Raw genomic sequence first — 19,995 nt, 5'->3', positions numbered from 1 at the left:
AGCTTGTAACACTCAAGCATCCTTTCCTTTCATTAAACGTCCTGCTAATTTTCACTGTTATCTAAGTGTTTTCTCCGCTAGCGTAGCTCCTAGCTTACTTTCCTGCTATGGCTTCCCCCTTTTCCTCTCCCTCTGTCACTCCGTGACAACTCAGAGTGGAGCCCAGGACGCAGAGTCGCAGTCTTACACGCCTCTCTGCATGTTCTCTACAGCCGCGACCCACTCTTAGTCTTAGTTATCGCATAGAGACTGTGTCTGCTTCTCGACCACCTAAACTATACAAGTCACAAACAAATCAAAGAGGAGTGACTTACCAGAATTTAATAAACATCAAAACAGCTCCTCTTACAGAACAAAGTAACAGTAAGCTAATAAAGTGTGGTTTATTAAATATCAGATCTCTCTCATCTAAATCCTTTTTAATAAATGACTTGATAAGTGACCATCACATAGATCTGTTCTGTCTCACTGAAACCTGGCTGCAGCAGGATGAATATGTTACTTTAAATGAGTCGACTCCAATGAGTCACATCAACTATCATGTTCCAAGAAGTACAGGTAGAGGTGGAGGAGTAGCAGCAGTTTATAAATCAGATTTATTAATTACTCCTAAACCTAAACATAGTTATAACTCATTTGAGAGCCTCACTCTGAGCCTTTCTCACCCAGACTCTAAAACTCAGAAGCCAGTTGTGTTTTGTATTGTTTACCGTCCTCCTGCTCCATATTCAGAGTTCTTAACTGAATTCTAACTAAAAATAGTACAGATAAAGTCATTGTAGTGGGAGACTTTAACATTCGTGTAGATGTTGACAGTAACTGTCTCAGCACTGCTTTTAACTCCTTAATAGACACTATTGGTTTTACTCAGCAGGTAAATAAACCTGCTCATTGTTTTCGTATCCTCGTTCTTGTCCTGACATATGGGGTTGAAATTCATAATTTAATAGTTCTTCCCCAAAACCCTCTGTTATCTGACAATTTCTTATTAACGTTTGAATTTACCATTATTGACCTTACTATAGCTGGAAAGAAATGTTACTATAGCAGATGTTTATCTGACAACGCTGTTGCCAGATTCAAGCAGATGATTCCATCATCTTTTGCCTCAATGTCTTGCAGATACACAGAGAACAGTCACCTTAATCCTTATGAACAGGTTGACTGTCTTGTAGATGATGCTGCAGCTTCTCTACGTACAATGTTAGACACAGTGGCTCCTCTGAAGAAGAAGTGAATCAGAGGAGGTTAGCTCCGTGGTATAACTCAGAGATCCGCAGCCTAAAGCAAAGGACTATACAACTAGAAAGACAGTGGCGTTCCAACAAAATAAATGTAAACTGCATTGCATGGAAGGACAGTCTAATGAAATATAAAAAAGCACTTTGTGCTGCTAGAAAAACATATTATTCCTCCCTGATTGAGGAAAACAAAATCAACCCCGGGTTTCTTTTCAGCACTGTAGCCAGGCTGACAAAGAGTCATAGCTGTGTTGAGTCTACTATCCCCTTAAATCTCAGCAGCAATGACTTTATGAACTATTTTACTAATAAAATTATCATCATTAGAAAAAACATTCAGCAGCGACTTCTTCTTCTTCCAAACGACAGAAAGCACTATCTAGATCCATCAACTTTAAATTTATTAAATCCTCTGTCTTACCTAGACAGCTTCTTCCCCATAACTCATATTCATGTTAACATGTTCATGGTAATGAGGAATTCTCCACATGCACAAGGATTAGCTATGGAGTACCACAGGGTTCTGTGCTTGGTTCAATTTTGTTTAGCCTATACATGTCTCCTCTAGGTGAGATTATTAGAAAGCATTCTATTAATTTTCATTTTTACGCAGATGATACTCAGCTATATATGTCATTGGAACCAAATGAAACAGATCAACTAGTCAAAATTCAGGGTTGTTTAAAAGACATCAAATCCTGGATGTCCCAAAACTTCCTTCAACTAAATTCAGATAAAACCGAAATTCTTATTGTTGGGCCTAAAAATCTGAGAGAGACACTATTGAGTCAGATAGCCACCCTGAATGACATAACATTAGCTTCAGATTCTACTGTGAGGAACCTTGGTGTCATCTTTGACCAGGATCTCTCTTTTACATCATACATTAAACAAATCTCCAGAACCGCCTACTTCCATGTTAGAAATATAGCTAAAATCAGAAGCATCCTCTCCCAGAGTGATGCAGAGAAACTGATTCATGCATTTGTTACCTCTAGGCTGGACTACTGTAACTGCTTACTCATAGGATGTCCTAACAGCTCCTTAAAAAGCCTACAGCTTATTCAAAATGCTGCAGCCAGAGTCCTGACAGGACTTAGAAAGAGAGATCACATTTCTCCTACATTAGCTTCTATGCACTGGCTGCCTGTAAAATGTAGGATAGAATTTAAAATTCTCCTACTCACCTACAAAGTCCTCAATGATAAAGCTCCTTCTTATCTTAAAGACCTCATAGTTCCTTATGCTCCCAGCAGAACACTTCGTTCTCAGAGCGCTGGGCTACTTGCGGTTCCTAGAGTCTTTAAATGTAGAATGGGGGGCAGAGCTTTTAGCTACCAAGCTCCTCTCCTCTGGAACCAGCTCCCTCTTCAGGTTCGAGAAGCTGACACACTCTCCACCTTCAAGATTAGGCTTAAAACCTTCCTTTTTGATAAAGTTTATAGTTAGAGATGGTTCAGGTCACTGGCAATGATTGTTAGTCACAGGAACCATCTCTTAGTTAAGCTGCAATAGACATAGACTGCTGGGGGACTTAATTTATACACTGAGCTCCTCTGTTTCCTTCTACCTCCTCTGTCCAATAACCTCCCATCATTGTCCCATGTTTAACTAACCTTGTCTCTTTCTCTCCAGTAGTTGTGCTTCTCTCTCTCTCTCTCTCTCTCTTTCTCTCCTCCACTCTGTCCTCACCTACAGGTATCATTGGACTCAAAGTTTGGTTTCTGTGGATCCAACCATCCTGCCTGTGCTCTGTTGTTGCTTGTTGTTGTTGCTGTGCTTTTCTCTCTCTCTATCCCCTCACCCCAACCGGACGAGGCAGATGGCCGCCCACATCCAGCCTGGTTCTGCTGGAGGTTTCTTCCTCGTTAGAGAGGGAGTTTTTCCTCTTCACTGTTGCTGTCAAATTAAATGCTTGCTGTATGTGGGATTTGTTTGGTTTAGTTGTGTGAGGTTTATAAAGATGGCTCCCTCATCAGGACTGAGCCTACAGGTCACATGACCATCCACCGTGCTGCTGCTGCTGCTGCTGCTGCTGCTGCTGCTGCTGCTGGATGGATGCAGGATGCAGAGCTGGACTCGCACCAGTAATTTTTAGTTCAATTATAGAATTTAAATGCATTTAATAATACTTAAATACTAAAAGTATCCTTCCACGTTGTCTGTGTCCAGCAGGGGGCGACTTTTACCATGAAGCAGCCTAAAACCCACAGCTGTTCAGAGTTCTCTCTTATCTGTGGATCGTGTGTTGTTGTTTCTGAGTCAAACATTAACCTGCAGTATAACCTCATAAAAGCTGTTGCTGACTTTTCTAACGGACAAATGAGGAAGTGAAGTGTAGAAACCGCACATGGAGCAGAACCTGAACTCTGGATGAGTCACAACAAGCCTACATGATCATCAGCCACGTAGTACGACGGGACGAAGCTCAGACTGAACCACAACCAGTCTCTGGTCTCTGGCCTCAGATCCGACCATGGAGCTGCTCAGTGTGTGTGACCTTTGACCTCTGGCTCAGATGAGCCTGGGTCGAGTCTATGAACAGAACCGTGCAGCTGTAGGTGTTTGAGAGGAAACATTCCAGCTCTGAGCTGCAGGTGATGAGCGCTGCCTGTTCCTGGATCAGTGGTTTGTTAAGTTGCTGAAGCCAGAGATCAGCTTCAGGCTCCTCAGACCCAGGTTCATGAGGCAGGTTCTGATCTACAGTAGGATCAGTTCTCTCTACAGACTGGTTCACGGCTCCTGTGTGCATGTTGTGTAACATGAAACCGGTCTGTTCTCTGGTTAACATGCAGAGGACTGAACCAGGACACGTGTGAACATGAACAGAACCAGAGACGGCACCAGGAATCAAACTCCAGCCGGTTCTAATCAGAGTCATGAGGACAAACCGTGCTTTTAGACAATCCCTCTGTGAAAAACAATAGAAGATGATTATATGACTTCATGAGCAGGACAGCATGTGACAGGCTGGCGCCATAGCACCAGTGCTCACACTGAACTGAACCAGATCCAGGAGCCTGGATGGGGCCTCTTTGGGCCTGAAGTCCAGTTACTCAAGCAGTAGGAATCTGTCCACACACGGGTTTTTGTGGTGCTGACGTTCTGATGGAGCTGAAGCTGAAGTGAAACACAGGTGAAACACAGGGCTTTTGTGTCAGGACGTCTTTTTGGTCACATGCCTTTTATTGGGTCCTTTGTTCAAACCTGACAGGATTGTGAGCGACCTCTAAAATGAAACTCACCTTTTATTGGTATATTTCCAAACACATGTAACTAATGTTACATGTGTTTTTTAAATGTTAAATGTTGGCCGAGTGTAAACTGAATATTCATGAATGGGCAAGACTCCATCCCTACCCTCAAACAGCGCTGGTCTCAGATCAGAGACGCGAACTCAAACACGTCAAACAGTACGCATAGCTCCGCCCACATCTGACTCTGGATCGGTGCACGAAAATACTGGAGAGAAGCCTGAAGTCGAAGCCATCATGGCCGCCAGCTCCGACTCCCTCCCGTTGGGGGAGATTGAACGGGCTGCAACGGCAGGTGTGCGGGCTGAGGCTCCGCTTCAAACTGCCGTTCTGTCGTAAACACCATTAATGAGTAGTCAAGTAGGTTTAAAAAGAATATTTCTGTGGCGCCGGTGGAGAATTAGTTGGCTAACTATACTAGCTAGCCGAAGTTACGTCCAGGCTAAAAACAAAAGTTTCCAGATCAGATGTGGGCGGAGCTATGCGTACTGTTTGACGTGTTTGAGTTCGCGTCTCTGATCTGAGACCAGCGCTGTTTGAGGGTAGGGATGGAGTCTACTTGCCCATTCATGAATATTCAGTTTTACACTCGGCCAACATTTAACATTTACATTTAACATTTTACATTTAACATTTTACATTTAACATTTAACATTTAACATTTAACATTTACATTTAACATTTAACATTTAACATTTACATTTAACATTTACATTTAGCATTTAACATTTAACATTTAACATTTAACATTTACATTTACATTTAACATTTACATTTAACATTTACATTTAACATTTACATTTAGACTTTTGCACATTTTACTAAATGTGAGAAAACATGTTGTGTCATTTAGTTAAATGTGATAAAACTAGTTATAGGTGCTCCTTTTACATTTGGCACCCCATAGGTTCAGCGTGACAGTAACAGCCTGTTTACGTGACAAAAGCAGCCGCTCAGCTGATTTTGGATCAGCCACAGCACGCGTGTCAGTCGACCAGTCCACAGTGATGCTATAAACTGAACAGTCAGTTTCCTGCTGTTAATCACTCTGACTTCATTGGACAAACTAAAAGTAGGACACAAACACTAACATCAACCAACACAATGTGACAAACAATACAACATTAACCAAGTCTCAACATCAACAGCCTGTGCTCTGTTCTCCCACAATGCTCCAGTCATGACCTTTGACCTTCTGCCGTTTATGACAATAAACCTTAGCTTTAGTACCAGTAGAAAATAGCACAAGTCAAACAATAAAACTCTGGAACATGAGTGTGAGAGTTGGGACCTTTAATGAACTGGGATCTCTCCTGCGCTGTGGTAGAAAAGCTGCCAACCCAGGTGCATGCTGGTCCTCCAACCGCCCATATATACACACACAACCCTCTGCCTCTGCAACCAATGATGTCCTAGAAGACCAAGAAATCTAAAGCAGGAACTCAATAAAATATGTGATCGCAAAACTCAGTTTCAGATTGAACAGTTACGTTATGAAAACTTTGATCATGCCAATAAATGTGGTAAAGTTAAAAAACAATAAGGAAAAACAAGGTACACGTCTCTTTGGAACAATACAGACATCCTACAAAAAGACACTACACTTTCCAACTTGGCACATCAAAGTTACAACACAACTCAAACATGTTTCACTATAGACAATTTTACCTCTCCAGAAGATTTAATGTCCTGACATGAAATCACTAGTGCCGATTTCTGAGAATATCAGCAACTGAAGTCAATACTTAATGCTAAAACTGAAAACACTCCAATACAGATGCAGCTGTCACACAAAATAGAACAATTTATTGGAATCTCAATGAAAAGGTCAGTATCAAAACTCTATATTTTAATTGCCAATGTTAATGACACAATAAGCCTCCTGATCTCTAATTGGGAAGCTGATCTGGACATCACTACTAATTACATGTTCTGGACAAATATATGTTCTAATTTATTCCAGATGACAAAAAACTTACAACTAATACAATTTAAAATTCTTCATAGAACAGGTTATAAGATAAAATAAGAAAACCTTTAATAGTCCCTTAGTGGGAAAATTACTTCACACAACAGCAAGTACAGATTAGAGAGAATACAGCGAAAGAACAGTTCGATTTGGCACAATATAACGCAGTATGTACTTTAAGGTCATTAAAGGGTTATTGCACTAAAATGAATAAAGGCTTGCACCGGTTTGCACAAATGTTGCACAGAAACTTTGTTGCACATTGTGTAAATATAATATATAAATATTATTTCAAAGAGTTTGCAGAGAGAGTCCTGGTCCATGATGGATGTCAGTTTAGCCAGGACCCTTCTCTCACTCACCTCCTGCACCGTGTCCAGAGTGCAGCCCAGGACAGAGCTGGACTTCTTGATGATCCTGTCCAGTCTCTTCCTGTCCCTCGCTGTGATGCTGCTTCAGCAGACCACACCGTACAGGATGGCTGATGCCACCACAGAGTCATAGAAGGTCTTCAGGAGTGGCCCCCTCACTCCAAAAGACTGCAGTCTCCTCAGCAGGTAGAGTCTGCTCTGACCCTTCCTGTACAGTGCATCCGTGTTATGAGTCCAGTCCAGTTTATTGTTCAGATTCACTCCCAGGTACTTGTAAGAGTCCACTCTCTCAATGTGTCAGGACTCGGGCAGGCGGCGGACCCACATGCACAGCACGACGGCAGGATTATGATAAAGAGGTTTATTCTTTAAGGCACGGTCAGACGGTCCAGGTCATACACACAGGATCACGGCAAAAGCACAGGCAGGGATAAGGCACACTCACGGTCAGTAGATAATCCAGGGTCGGGCAGGATACACGGTGCAAACAGGAATGAAACACGAGAAACACGAACACTCAGGGAACTCAGGAAACTAGGGACGCTCAACTCAGGAACACATGAAACTAGGAACTAACGAACTCGACAATCTGGCAGGGAACTAAGGACACAGGTGGTGGTTAAATACACAGTGACTTGATGACTAACAGAGTGCAGGTGTGGGTAATGACCAGGTGAAGCAGGGACAGCTGTGACAGGACATGAACCGGAAGTGAAGCTTGAGCAGACACAGAAACCGGGAGACTACCAAAATAAAACAGGAAACCACTAGAAACACAAAGCCAGATCATGACACAATGTCCCTTCCCTGGATGTGCATCGGTGGTATGACAGCAGGCTGCTGTCTGCGGAAATCCACCACCATCTCCTTCGTTTTCCCTGCATTGATCAGGAGGTGGTTCCGCTGGCACCAGTCCACAAAGTTCTGAGTGAGTCCTCTGTACTCTGCATCGTCATCATCGGTGATCAGTCCGACGATCGCAGAGTCATCAGAGAACTTCTGCAGAACACAGCTGTCCGTGTTGTGTCTGAAGTCTGACGTGTAGAGGGTGAAAAGGAAGGGGGCCAGTACAGTCCCCTGTGGGGCCCCCACACTGCAGGTCAGAGTGTCAGACACACAGTCCCTGGCTCTCACAAACTGAGGCCTGTTTGTGAGATAGTCCATGATCCACTCCGTCAGATGAAGGTCCACACCAGCCTCCTCCAGTTTGTGTTTCAGAAGCACCGGCTGGATGGTGTTGAAGGCACTGGAGAAGTCAAAGACCATGATCCTCACAGTGCTGCTGGGCTTCTCTAGGTGAGAAAGAGCTCGATGTAGGAGGAAGATGACGGCGTCGTCTACTCCTATGCCGTGTCCGTAGGCGACACGGTAGGCTGCTTTCCTGGCCTTGATCTTCCTGAGCCCTTTCCTCATGGGTGCTGGAGAAGGACGGGGGTTGAGGGAGTGTCTCAGTATCAGGGTGGTGTGAAGTGGAGCAGTGTTGCTGGGATGTGTCGCCGGTCGGCAGGGCTGACGGTAAAGGCCTTTGTGTAAACAGGACAGAGGATGTTCCAAATGTGTCTCACAAACTCAAACATTTGCCCTCACTGTACAGATAACACAGCAGATAGATTCCTACATGCATTCTGGTCATGTTCAACTGTGCAGCAAGGCGTATGTGAATACCTGTCAACCTGGTTAAGCTGTCCAATCCCAGCAGCCCCTGAACTCGCCTCTTAGAAGTTCTAAGTGGGCTTGACCTAGAGATTGATTTTATAATTGAATAAAATAAAATTGAATTGAAGAGACAAACTCATCACACACACATGCAAAGAGAATCATCCTCATCCTCATCCTCATCCCATTACTCTGTGTTGCTTGTGATGCCCTGGGTAGTAGGACCATGGCCCCTGGGTCCGGCTTGCTCTTCTTCTAGCTGGGGTTTGTGGGGGGGACTCTCTGTGGACCCTGGTGCTTTGCTTCCCAACTACATTTCTTCACATTCATCCACTTAGGTCTGTGAGGGGCGTCCTGCTGATGGAGGGACCGGGGCTACGGAGAAGTAGGACCACCAAACCGTGTGTGTATGTGGTGATGTGTGTGTGGGGTCTGCTCTCTGCTCGGGGTACGTGGATCCGCTGGGTAGAACCTGGATCCGCTGCCTGGGTGGTCTCTCTTCTGCCGACCTCCACCAATTCCCTGCCTTGTGTAGCGGGTCCAATGTGGTGCCAGGGCACACGGTTGGGTCCCGCTCTGCTCTCGTGGGGGCGTGTTGTTCTTTACAGCTTGGATGGAGGAGGTCTAAAGCAGAGACTAAGTATCAACAGTGACTGTGTCTCATCCTCCAATAGGTTTGACTGTAGTTTAGTTTACGCGTATTTTCTGTAATATTTACAATATTTCAGTTTTCTGCCACAGTTTAAAAAATGAATGTCATGGATTCAATAAATCAAAGCATTTCTTCATCTGGAGCCAATTCTTTTCATAAAAGGTAAATTTGACATTAAAAACTGTAAGTATTATGTGATCATGTGTAATAATACATATACAGTACATAGGTGTATGTATACAAATGTATTCATGTATGAGTGTATGCACACGCCCTAACATCATTATAGGTATTAATATTAATTTAACAGTACAGCAGTTGTTTAGTTATGAATGCGTCAGCTTAAGGTACATCCCTATTTATTTATTTTGTGTTTGTAAAAAACACATTTAAAAACCTTCACAGAGATGTGACATAAACAGAACAGACGCCTCCTTCATTTGTTGTTAACAGATTCTCAGTGAACTGGAACTGATTCACGTTCAGAGTCAACAACAGAAACAGGACGACCACAGTTGTTGGAGTCGGCGATGAATCATGAAACCCAGAGGACACGTTACCAGAGACCAGAGGTTTAAACAGGTGACGTTTAATCAAGAAACAGCTCAGAGGCATCAGGTAACAAAGCGTCTGTTTGCTGCTATGATCTGTGTTTGAGCCCAGACGTCCTCACAGTGTAATGATGGTTATTGATGATTGTAATGATGATTGTCATCCAGTCATTTACAGCCAGAACAACAGAATGTAGGTTATTAGTTTAATATTTGGAAGATGAGGAGAAACTAAATGTTACGGTGAAGACTTCAATTCAGAAACGCGTGTTTCATCTTTAGATTCTTCTGAACCTCTCGGTTTCAGCAGGAAAATCACTAACATCAGCATCAGAACAAAGAGGGACTTTAAAGGCCACCAGACGCAGAGAGGACTGTGGTGGAAATTGCCCATAAAGAGGCAGAGGAGAGAGTTGTCCTTTTGTGCGATTTATTATAAAAATAAAGGACAATAAAAATAATGGGGAAAGCAAATAAAAAGCATGGATGCTGATCGTGCACATCAACAAACCAAAAACCAGCTGGGGAGATCAGTGCACACACCACGAAGGTGTGATGCAAAGAGCCCACGATCCTCAAGTTGCTTCTGCCTTTTAGCTTCTCTGTCCGACTAGGGTGGAATGTCTTTCTAACCCAATCAAATTACATGCACCATCTTCTCCCTGTCGCAGTGTGTGTGAAGATTTTTACTTTCTCACACCTGCATTGCTGACGTCCAACTATCTGTGAGAAAGGAGCACCAAGTCTCAACAGACAGAGACACAACTCCCTGACCTTGGGTTTAGAGCTAGAGTTGAGAGTCTATCAGGCAGAGACAACCATTGAACAATCTAGGTGAAATGTCAAATGCATACAGTAAGACAAAACAGAACACAAGTCAAAAATCATATAATAACTACATAGAAATAGGGAAGAAACTATTTTTCCCATAACAGGACACGAAGAGGAAGGAGGAGGAGGAGGAGGAAGAGGAGTGGTGATGGTGGAGGGTCCCTCTGAAAGAAAAAACACTGTTATTAAACTATATGTGTCCATCGTCTAATCATAAAGACCACATCTGTTAACAGTAATATGAAGTGAAGGCTTCACCCTGCTGACCTGAGACCTGCTGGATGCAGAGCTGGACTCGCACCAGTAAACTCCACTGTCCCATGTGTCCACGTAGGTGATGTTACAGGTGGAACCAGATGATCTTCCCCATTCATCTCCACATTCAGCTCTAGTCTGTTTGCTGGTGTTCCTCCTCAGTCTCCATCCTCCAGATCCGTCGTCGTCCTCACAGCTCAGAGACACAAAGTCTCCTTTAAAGAACTGAGAGCTGCTGGGACTCACAGTGAGACGAGCTGGAAGAAGAATCAGCGTGGTTTCCACCATTTTCTACTCTATGTTTTCTGTTCATACAGTGACTAAATTGGATGTAACAGGCTGCAGCTCTGCTGTTTTTTTAGATTTTATTACTTTTATTACATGTTCATGAGAGGATTTATAGATATTTCTCTGTTTTAGGCCTTTTGTACACACATTTGTTTTTAATTATTTGTAATAATTAAACAAATTTAATCTGTGTTTCTTTTGACTGACCTTGTTTTGCTGCAGCACAGCATCGCAGAGAAGCCACGACTGAAGAGAAATCTCACTCAGATTCATTTATTACTTCCAGCAGCAACAGGTGAACATCAACTCCATAAAACACATCATGACTCAGGCATAAATTCAATCTTTAACAGTCAGGATTTAAACTATTGCTGATGCTTCCTTCCAGAAAGACAACGACTACAACAGAAACTATTACAATCTAGTCATTTAAACACATTTAACAGCAGAAACAAGCTCCTTTTTCATCACGCATCATTTTGTAATAGTGTCCGGGCTCTGATTTTACTCACGGAGCAGACACAGCAGAGCCGGTTCCTCCATCGTCTGACAGTGATGTGATGTGATGTGATCCGTCTGTCGCTGGTTTAAACCTGCTTCTCTCTCTGATCGACTCCAGTCTCAGTTAGTTCCTGCTCTGAGGCAGCGCTGAACCTTTTTTCTTTGTCTATAATAAGAATTTAAGATGTGAACAATATAAATGTTGTTATTTATTTTATTTTATTTATTGGCTCAATAAAATACTAGTAGTAATGTACAGTAATGTTACTTAAAGTCACTATAACAGATTCATGACGGCCTGTTTATCGTGGTTCACTACAGTGAAGATGTGAGTGTTCAACCTGAGATGATCCATTTGATTAAAGCACTGTGATTATTAAACCCAGAGTGAAGGTCCAGCTTTACTCAGGTCTGTGTTGAGTCTGTTGATGAGATTCATCATAATTGTTATCAACCTTCCTGTCTGTATAAATAAAATTGTTTTATTTTAAATGAACCCAACAGATGAAGCTCTGTTTATTGTTATTGTTTATTGTTGTTTGTCATGTTACTGGTCAGAGTAAATAAATGTGGAACATGAGCAGTTAGACCCACTTCCTGTCTGACTCAGTCTCCACTTCACACCCACTTTATCAGGAAGCAGCAGACGCTGAGTTACTGACCACAGCGCCGCCACCAGCAGCATGTGGTGAGTTTGAGTTCCCCATCATCACATCCTGTTGTTAGAGCGTCGGCCATGTTTGGTCTGAGTTTTAACACAGCTGGACCCGATGATCAGAATCAGAATCAGCTTTAATGGCCAGGTTTGTGCAGGACAACAGGGAACTGTACGTGGTCTGACTCCGTCTTTGTTCCCTCTTGTGGCAGAAAACACAAGTATTTAGTATTAAAGTTCAATTATAGTTATTTACGCAAATAAAATAAATAAGTAAAAAATAAACTGCAGCTCGCTGTGTCACATTCAACAGTGGTTATTGCACGTTTATGTTTATGTCTGTAAGAGTCATTGAGTCATTGTATTGTGTGACCGGGAGAGTTCAGCTCAGAAACAGCCTGGGGGAAGAAGCTGTGTCTGGTTCTGGTGGTTCTGGTGGTTCTGGTGGTTCTGCTGGTTCTGGTGGTTCTGCTGGTTCTGCTGGTTCTGGTGGTTCAGGTGGCCATGATGGTGATGATGTCATCACTACTGCAGCCGTCTGCTGCTCTAGCTTGTTTTATGTTCTGACATGAAGTAAATAAACCAACACAGCGTTTCTAAGATGATCATGCAAATATTGAACTAATGGAAACACACTATAAAATGGTTTGTGGCAGATGAACCGTCATTGAATGAACAGATTCCCATCCTGACAGTAATGAGTGTATTCAGGTGCAGTGAGTGGACCTTCAGTAGCTCAGCAGACGGATCAGTGTAGATCAGTGGAAGAAACTCCATGAAGCTGATCTGATGGAAGAACGACTGCATCGACTGAAGGAGCTCTGAGACACAGTGGACCCACCCTTTGGTTATTTTCTAGCTTCCCTGGACGAGAGCTTAAAACACATTTTCAGACGGGCCGTGTGAGTGATCTACAAAGCTTTTTGACATGAAAAGTTACAGACACCTTACTGAGACATCAAGGTCCAATTCTTTAGCAATGTGGAGCATGAGAAAGCGTGTGCATGGATCTTTAAGCTCACATGGAAGCAGCCCAAGGCTTTAATGTGCATAGTTCAAACCCTGACGTCAGTCAATAGATCTGAATAAAACTTTATTTAAACAAAGTGAAGACAGTTCAAAGAAACAAACAGCAGCAGATTCTGCAGATCATCGGATGTGATTGACAAGAAACAGGAAGTGGACGACTGTTAGAGAAACAACAGATGAACATGTCACACATGATTTATATTATAATATGTAGCACCTCATACAGCTAAAGTAGGAACCAATGAGAAAAGAGTTTAACATAGTTTAAACCTACAAACTTACAGAGTTTCATTTCATGTTTTTAAAAAGCTTCTTTATATGCAGAAACTAATCTCTCCATGATTTTAAAACATCTGGATCTTCTCTGCTGACAGCTTCTCTTATGACACATGCAGCTGCTGGAACTGTTCCCTCCGTGAGCAGTGTTGTTGGGGGTTTGGTGGCTCAGTGGTAGAGTGTTGGGAGTGGAAGGTCCCAGGTTCAGACCCCCACCCCACACTAAGCGTGCCCCTGAGTGAGACACCTTTCATTCTGTGGTTTGGGTTCTAGATGCTTGTTCAGGTGATGGAGTCTGTGGTTTTAACCACAACCAAACAGTCACAGACCAAGTCACATTTTCCACAGAACCACAAAAAGAAAAACAAGTGAGACTGAAGTTAAATGAAGCAGATCAGAGTTTAAAACATGAACAGTAAATTTCGTAGCTGCTGGTGAACATCAGAGGTTGGAATCACGTGATGGAGGGAGACTGGACCTGAGAGAGGAGTAAACCACAGCTGGTCCTGGACACACACACACACACACACACACACACACACACACACACACACACACACACACACACACACACACACACACACACACACACACACACACACACACAGAGTTACACATAGGTCTTTTGCTTCCTCTCTGATCCAATGAAACAGGGTATCAAGTAAATCTTTTAAATTTGAATAAATTAAATTGAAAATACACAATGTAGGTGTGTACAGTATTGTGTGTGTGTCACTGCAGTGATGTGTTGTCCAGTCTGATGTCTGTGGGAGCAGTGACCTGCAGCAGCTCCTTCCTGCCTGTGGCTGTAACAGTGTGGTGCTGAAGGAGCTGCTCAGAGCCTCGTGTGGTGCAGGGGTGGAGGGTTCTCCATGATAATAAGAGAATAAAAGCTTTGCTCCCTGTCAGTAAATACAAATGTGAACAACTGTACTTCACCGGACTTAAAGTGGAGCTGGAAAACTTTAAACCATAAATGTTTTTAAGGATAAACCAAAACAACTCCATCCTTCAAGTGGATGTAGAAGCATTAACCTTCTGCTGCTGGTTCTGACCCAGATGCTGCTGTTGTTTAACGTCAGCGTGCTCACGTGTTAAAGTCAGATGATCCATAGACTCTATAGACCTTCATTCATTCATGTACCTCTGGTCCTTGGTTCAGTGTGTCTGATGATGATCTGTCCGTAGTTGGTGTCTTCTGTTCTCACCGTTGAGTAAACTGGAGCGTCATCCTTCCCTGCAGAACAGGACTCAGAGTGAATCAGCACAGCTTTTACTGTTAGACGTTCACACTCAGTAGCCGTCCAGCTGCTGAAGATACAGGTTTAATAGGAAACAAAGGAGAAGAAGCATAAAAATCTATGATGTTAGATTCTATTCAACGTGTTCATCAGAGACGTTCACAAACTTATTACCTGTGAATTCTTGAATTTGTATTAACGTACAGTGAACGTGCAACGTTGATGTTGTTATATAAATATTCACCCCATTAGACATTTTATGAATGCACAGGTGATAAACAACTGTAAATGTAGAAACATTCTCCTTTCTTACTAATGAGCTGCAGCTTCACATTCAGCTAAATAAACAGGAAATTGATCAACCACAGACATTTGTGCTTCTGTTCACACATTCACAAGAGGAAACAACCAAACTATAACTGAAACTTCTAAAAATGTCTAATCATATTACAGGAAATACAAAGCAAACTCTCTGGAAATGGTTCATCAAGTCAGATTTGTCTCTTTAGGTTAAGGACGTCACTGTTCCAGAAGAGCCTGTGTACATTTCATTTACATGCTCCACGTTGGTCATATTTTTTTTAGGACATAATTATTTTACCTATTATTTTAAACAGTGATGTAAGTTAATGGGAGCGGCACAGTGGTGCGATGGGTAGCACCGTCAGCGAGAAGAGTGCCTATGTGACCATTCCAGGTACCTCGCCTCTCGCCCATAGTAATATAAATAATAACAATAATAATCATACATCATAATCAAACAATAATAATAAATAACTTGATCCTAATCTGCAAAAAACAAAAAATAAATTATTACCTCTATTATGTCTGAATGACTGTTGTTGGTGACATATTTTAACATCACCGTATGTGATTTCACCCTCTAATACTTTTCCTTCAGCAGCTGCAATGAACAACATAATTTACAAAATATTAATAATAATATAATAGTAATCTTAATAATAAATCTGAGAAAATTATGACTTATGACTGAACTGCAGTAAATAAAAAGAAATTTATTGTAAACACTCAATAAAATGAGGCTTAGATCATATATATTATTAATGTGAAACCTAGTAGTTTGTCTCGTACCTGTAGGTTTTTTCTGAACTTTTCGTCTCACAAACAGAATCACTAGCAGAACCAGAACACAGACACAAACAACAGACATCAAAATGTAGAGAAGAAAATGATCTGGAGAGGTTGAGGCTCCAGGGGTTGTAGGTACAGATGTGGTGGTAGGTTGCTCTGTGGAGAGAATCCAGTCGTTGAGTTCAGATGTGGATGAACCAGCGTCTGGATGAGAGTGAAGCTGCTGACCTGAGACCAGCATCCAGCTGGACGCAGACTCTCCACCAGCCTGGATGCTGCATTTATAGGCTCCTTCATCAGACTTGGTGACACGGTGGATGGTCATGTGACCTGTAGGCTCAGTCCTGATGAGGGAGCCATCTTTATAGAAATCAGCTGGGAGCTTGGAGGGAGGGCTCTTTGTTTGACAGTGCAGAGTGACATCATGTCCCTCCATCACAGGGAGGACAGGACTCTGCAGGATCACTGATCCACCTCAACACAGAGACAAACCACAGCATTTCATCATGTCCACACAGACTCATCAGCACTAAGTCCACAGTGTGATCTTACCAGAGACACTGATGTTGATGCTGCTGCTGCTGCTGCTGCTGCTGCTGCTGGAGGCAGAGCTGGACTCGCACCAGTAAACTCCACTGTCCCATGTGTCCACGTAGCTGATGTTACAGGTGGAACCAGATGATCTTCCCCATTCATCTCCACACTCAGCTCTAGTCTGTCTGCTGGTGTTCCTCCTCAGTCTCCATCCTCCAGATCCGTCATCGACCTCACAGCTCAGAGACACAGACTCATCTCTAAAGAACTGAGACCTGCTGGGACTCACAGTGAGACGAGCTGGAAAGATTTATTATAGTTTCTAATAACTAAATAACTAAATTACATTTTTATAGTTTATTGTGTTCTTTACATCAAGGTCTTTCATTGTTGCTCCATGTCTCAACCTTGTCTTTAAAAGTTATGTTTTAACAACATTATATCTTTCACAGCTACGGCCAATGGAAAGCAGCCAATCAACCTAATGCATGTGTTTGGACCGTGGGAGGAAGTGGAGAACCCAGAGAGAACCCACGCAGACACGAGGAGAACACAGAGAGGGACCCGACCGCCCCAGAACCGAACCCGAACACGCTTGCTGTGACAGCGCCGCCCACTGCACCAGCGCCGCCCTGTTACAGTATAAACACATTTCTGTAAATGGATCCAGGGTTCTGGCATTTTGCTTGGGTCATAACATAATATGCACCATGTGTAATGATTTTATCAGTATCAGTATTTATCAGTTAATACTGGAGGGCGGTGACAGGCCTCATTCTGGACATGCTGAACGTCCTGCAGTCTATATTTGGTCACAGTTCCTGCTCATTAGCCCGTTCTCAGTCCAGCTTCTGGTTTTATTTCTTCTGCTTCCTGTTTTAGTTCCTGTGCTATGTTCAGCTTTGCTCCTGGTCTCATGCTGCACCATCAGATACTAATTTACTCAGTGCTTAAGATCAGTCACACTGTTCAGTTGTGCGTCACTGCCATCATTCCAGTGTTTTCATTGTGTAAGTCCAGTCCGTGTAGTGATAGTTGTGTCTGTGTTGACCTTTCATTGCCTGTTCCTTGGATGTTTGTTACCTGAGCCTCTCTGTGTGTGAATCTCTGCCTGCTCTAAGTCTGTATGTCGCCTCTGCTCACCTGTGGACCAAAGTCTGCCTGTTTGTGACGACGACATTAAAACCTTCTGAACCAGATGTGCTCGACTGTTCTGAGACCTGCAACTCCGGGCTGTGACAGATTTGTCTCCTGTAAAAATGTACATAATCTGTGATGTTCTAGTGTAAAGCATATTTGCTGTTAAAGCAACACATCTGTTGACCTCTATGACCCTTAATGAATGTTTTTGTCTGCAGGCAACTCAATAAAGACATTCTTATGTTTAAATAAAAAAAAACGTTCCCACCTTGCGTTGCTTTGAAGAACAACAGGGAGGTCAACACTGAAGAGAGTTTGTAGAGTTAGTTTGAATTCAAGTTCAGGACACTTTTAAACATCACTGAATACATTATTTACATCACTGAGGACAGAGCTTTAATTAACATTTCCAACTGTCATCATCAATGCAACGTCTGGTTTCTGGCTTTTGTTAAGCTTCTTTTCTGTCGACTCCCTCGACTTTACAGAAACACAGCATTTAAAATGTTCTCCCTATGTGTGAAAACACATTAAGGTAGTTTCTGTTGAAATCATGTGTAATATGTGTAGTGTGTGTTATTATCAGATAAAGGCAAACAGAAGAATACAGTCTATAATGTGTTTTAATTTTCCCTTTCAAATGTTGTTTTCTCGCCTAAAACTTAATTCTTCAATACAATAAATGTTAACATGGTTAATTTTTAAATTGTTTTCTGTTAATTTTTTTCTCTTCTGTTTAACACATATTTTGGTAAATGTAGTATAAAATGAATGGATGGATTTCACAGATATTTTTTGTTTTGCTACTTACAGTAAAACTCAACAGATCTACAGACACATTTGACACTATAACAGTGAAATATTTTACTTACGGAGAAGTCGCAGACGTGATGTTTGCGTCATTGTGCTGTTTAGACACTGTGTGAGAGTCTGACATTAAACCCTCCTCCTTCTGCTTTTCAGTCCGTTATTAGCTGTGTGTTTCTGCCTTTCATCCTCCAGTTACTGAGTAATGAACTACATCTAAATAAAAAATCTAAACTAATATATTGTGTACATTCATAGCCAGTGAAGCAGGCAGTAGGATCTAACACAACTGAAGATTAATATTTAAGGTTCCATTATGAAATTAAAGTCATTTGTGTGACGATAGATCCACATTTTGACATTCATATTTCTTATAATTATTTTTGTGATGTTGCTTCTGAGTGCAGTAAAGGTTTAATTGTCTGTTACTGGAACTTTACAACCAGGAAACCCTAGTTTTAATGACTGCATGGCCTCGAAATGCAGGAGGAAGCAGAGACCCTTGAGAGAACCTACACAGAGGAACCCACGCTGGGAACCCGGGTCCTTGAACAGAGCGAGCTGGTCTGATTTCCTACAGTTAAACCAGCCAGAGTGTTCACAGGTAAAATGTCTTCCTCTGGTGGATAATGTTGGTTGCTTGTTTTGCTACATGGTCCGTGGCCACACCTTTACTTTATATGTATTGTATTGTATTGAAGTGCTGTTTTTACACTTGTAACATCTTGGGTATACACATTATTAAGTAAATCACTGGAGTACTGTTGTTAACTGTTAAATTAATATTAATACTAATAATAACGTTAAGGCGTGTGCCTAGACTCATACTGTACATAAATACATAAAGTACAGACCAAACATTTGAACACACCTTCTCATTCAAAGAGTTGTCTTTATTTTCATGACTATGAAAATTGTACAGTCACACTGAGGGCATCAAAACTATGAATCATCACATGTGGATTTTAATACATCACAGGTTAACAGCTGCTCAGATTAGAGACCAATGCGACACAGAGTTCTAGCAGCAGAAACATCTGTAGAACAACTGTTAAGAGGAGACTGTGTGAAGCAGGCCTTCATGGTAAAATATCTATCAAAGTAAAACAATGTCTGCTTGTAGGGTTTTGTTATGGGAAAAATTGTCTTAAAAAATTAAAAAATGTTGAACAAATCTCTCCACTGTGGCACAATTAAAGGATTTCTTATTCTCATGAAAACGCTGCAGCTCCAGGACTGAAAGCCTCAAAGTCCAAAAGGCATCGGTGCATTTCTACTGTTAAATATACAATAGATAATAATGACGCTGATTATGAAACAGTGTAAAGAAGATTGATGCCACCACAGCAAAGAGGAAACACATCCAATTACACATCTTTAACCCTGGAAGAGCCGTTAATGAAGCCTGAATGAACCCTGGATGCAGCCTGCACTCCTGATTAGTCCAACGATGACTAACCATGAAAAAGTATGACGCATAAAACCTGAAGCTACACATGAACCATTAATCAACTGTGATGACTTTGAGTCACAAATTACAATCAAAAGGAACATGCAGGACATAAATGTGTCCAAACCAGAAAATGGAAAAGGCACGTTAATTATTTGTCAAATGTAAACGTCCAGCAGTCAAATCACTTTTGACTCTTGTT

At 42.0% G+C, this 19,995-nt stretch overlaps 1 protein-coding gene across 1 annotated transcript; it reads right to left on the bottom strand.

Annotated features, from left to right (window-relative positions):
• Positions 1-10,728: 10,728 nt before the first annotated feature.
• Positions 10,729-16,703, bottom strand: LOC114850352 (uncharacterized; the record flags this gene model as incomplete). Its single annotated transcript, XM_055506674.1, has 7 exons — positions 10,729-11,037; positions 13,988-14,035; positions 14,674-14,766; positions 15,588-15,674; positions 15,863-16,018; positions 16,091-16,336; positions 16,415-16,703. Coding segments are annotated over 7 exons (1,224 nt in total), but the record flags the coding sequence as incomplete, so codon positions are not given.
• Positions 16,704-19,995: the final 3,292 nt, after the last annotated feature.

This window comes from Betta splendens, unplaced genomic scaffold (genome assembly GCF_900634795.4).
Source record: "Betta splendens unplaced genomic scaffold, fBetSpl5.4 scaffold_23, whole genome shotgun sequence".
Lineage (NCBI taxonomy): Eukaryota > Metazoa > Chordata > Actinopteri > Anabantiformes > Osphronemidae > Betta > Betta splendens.
Note: the sequence above shows the minus strand (reverse complement) of the source record. Positions and strands in the feature narration are given on the sequence as shown.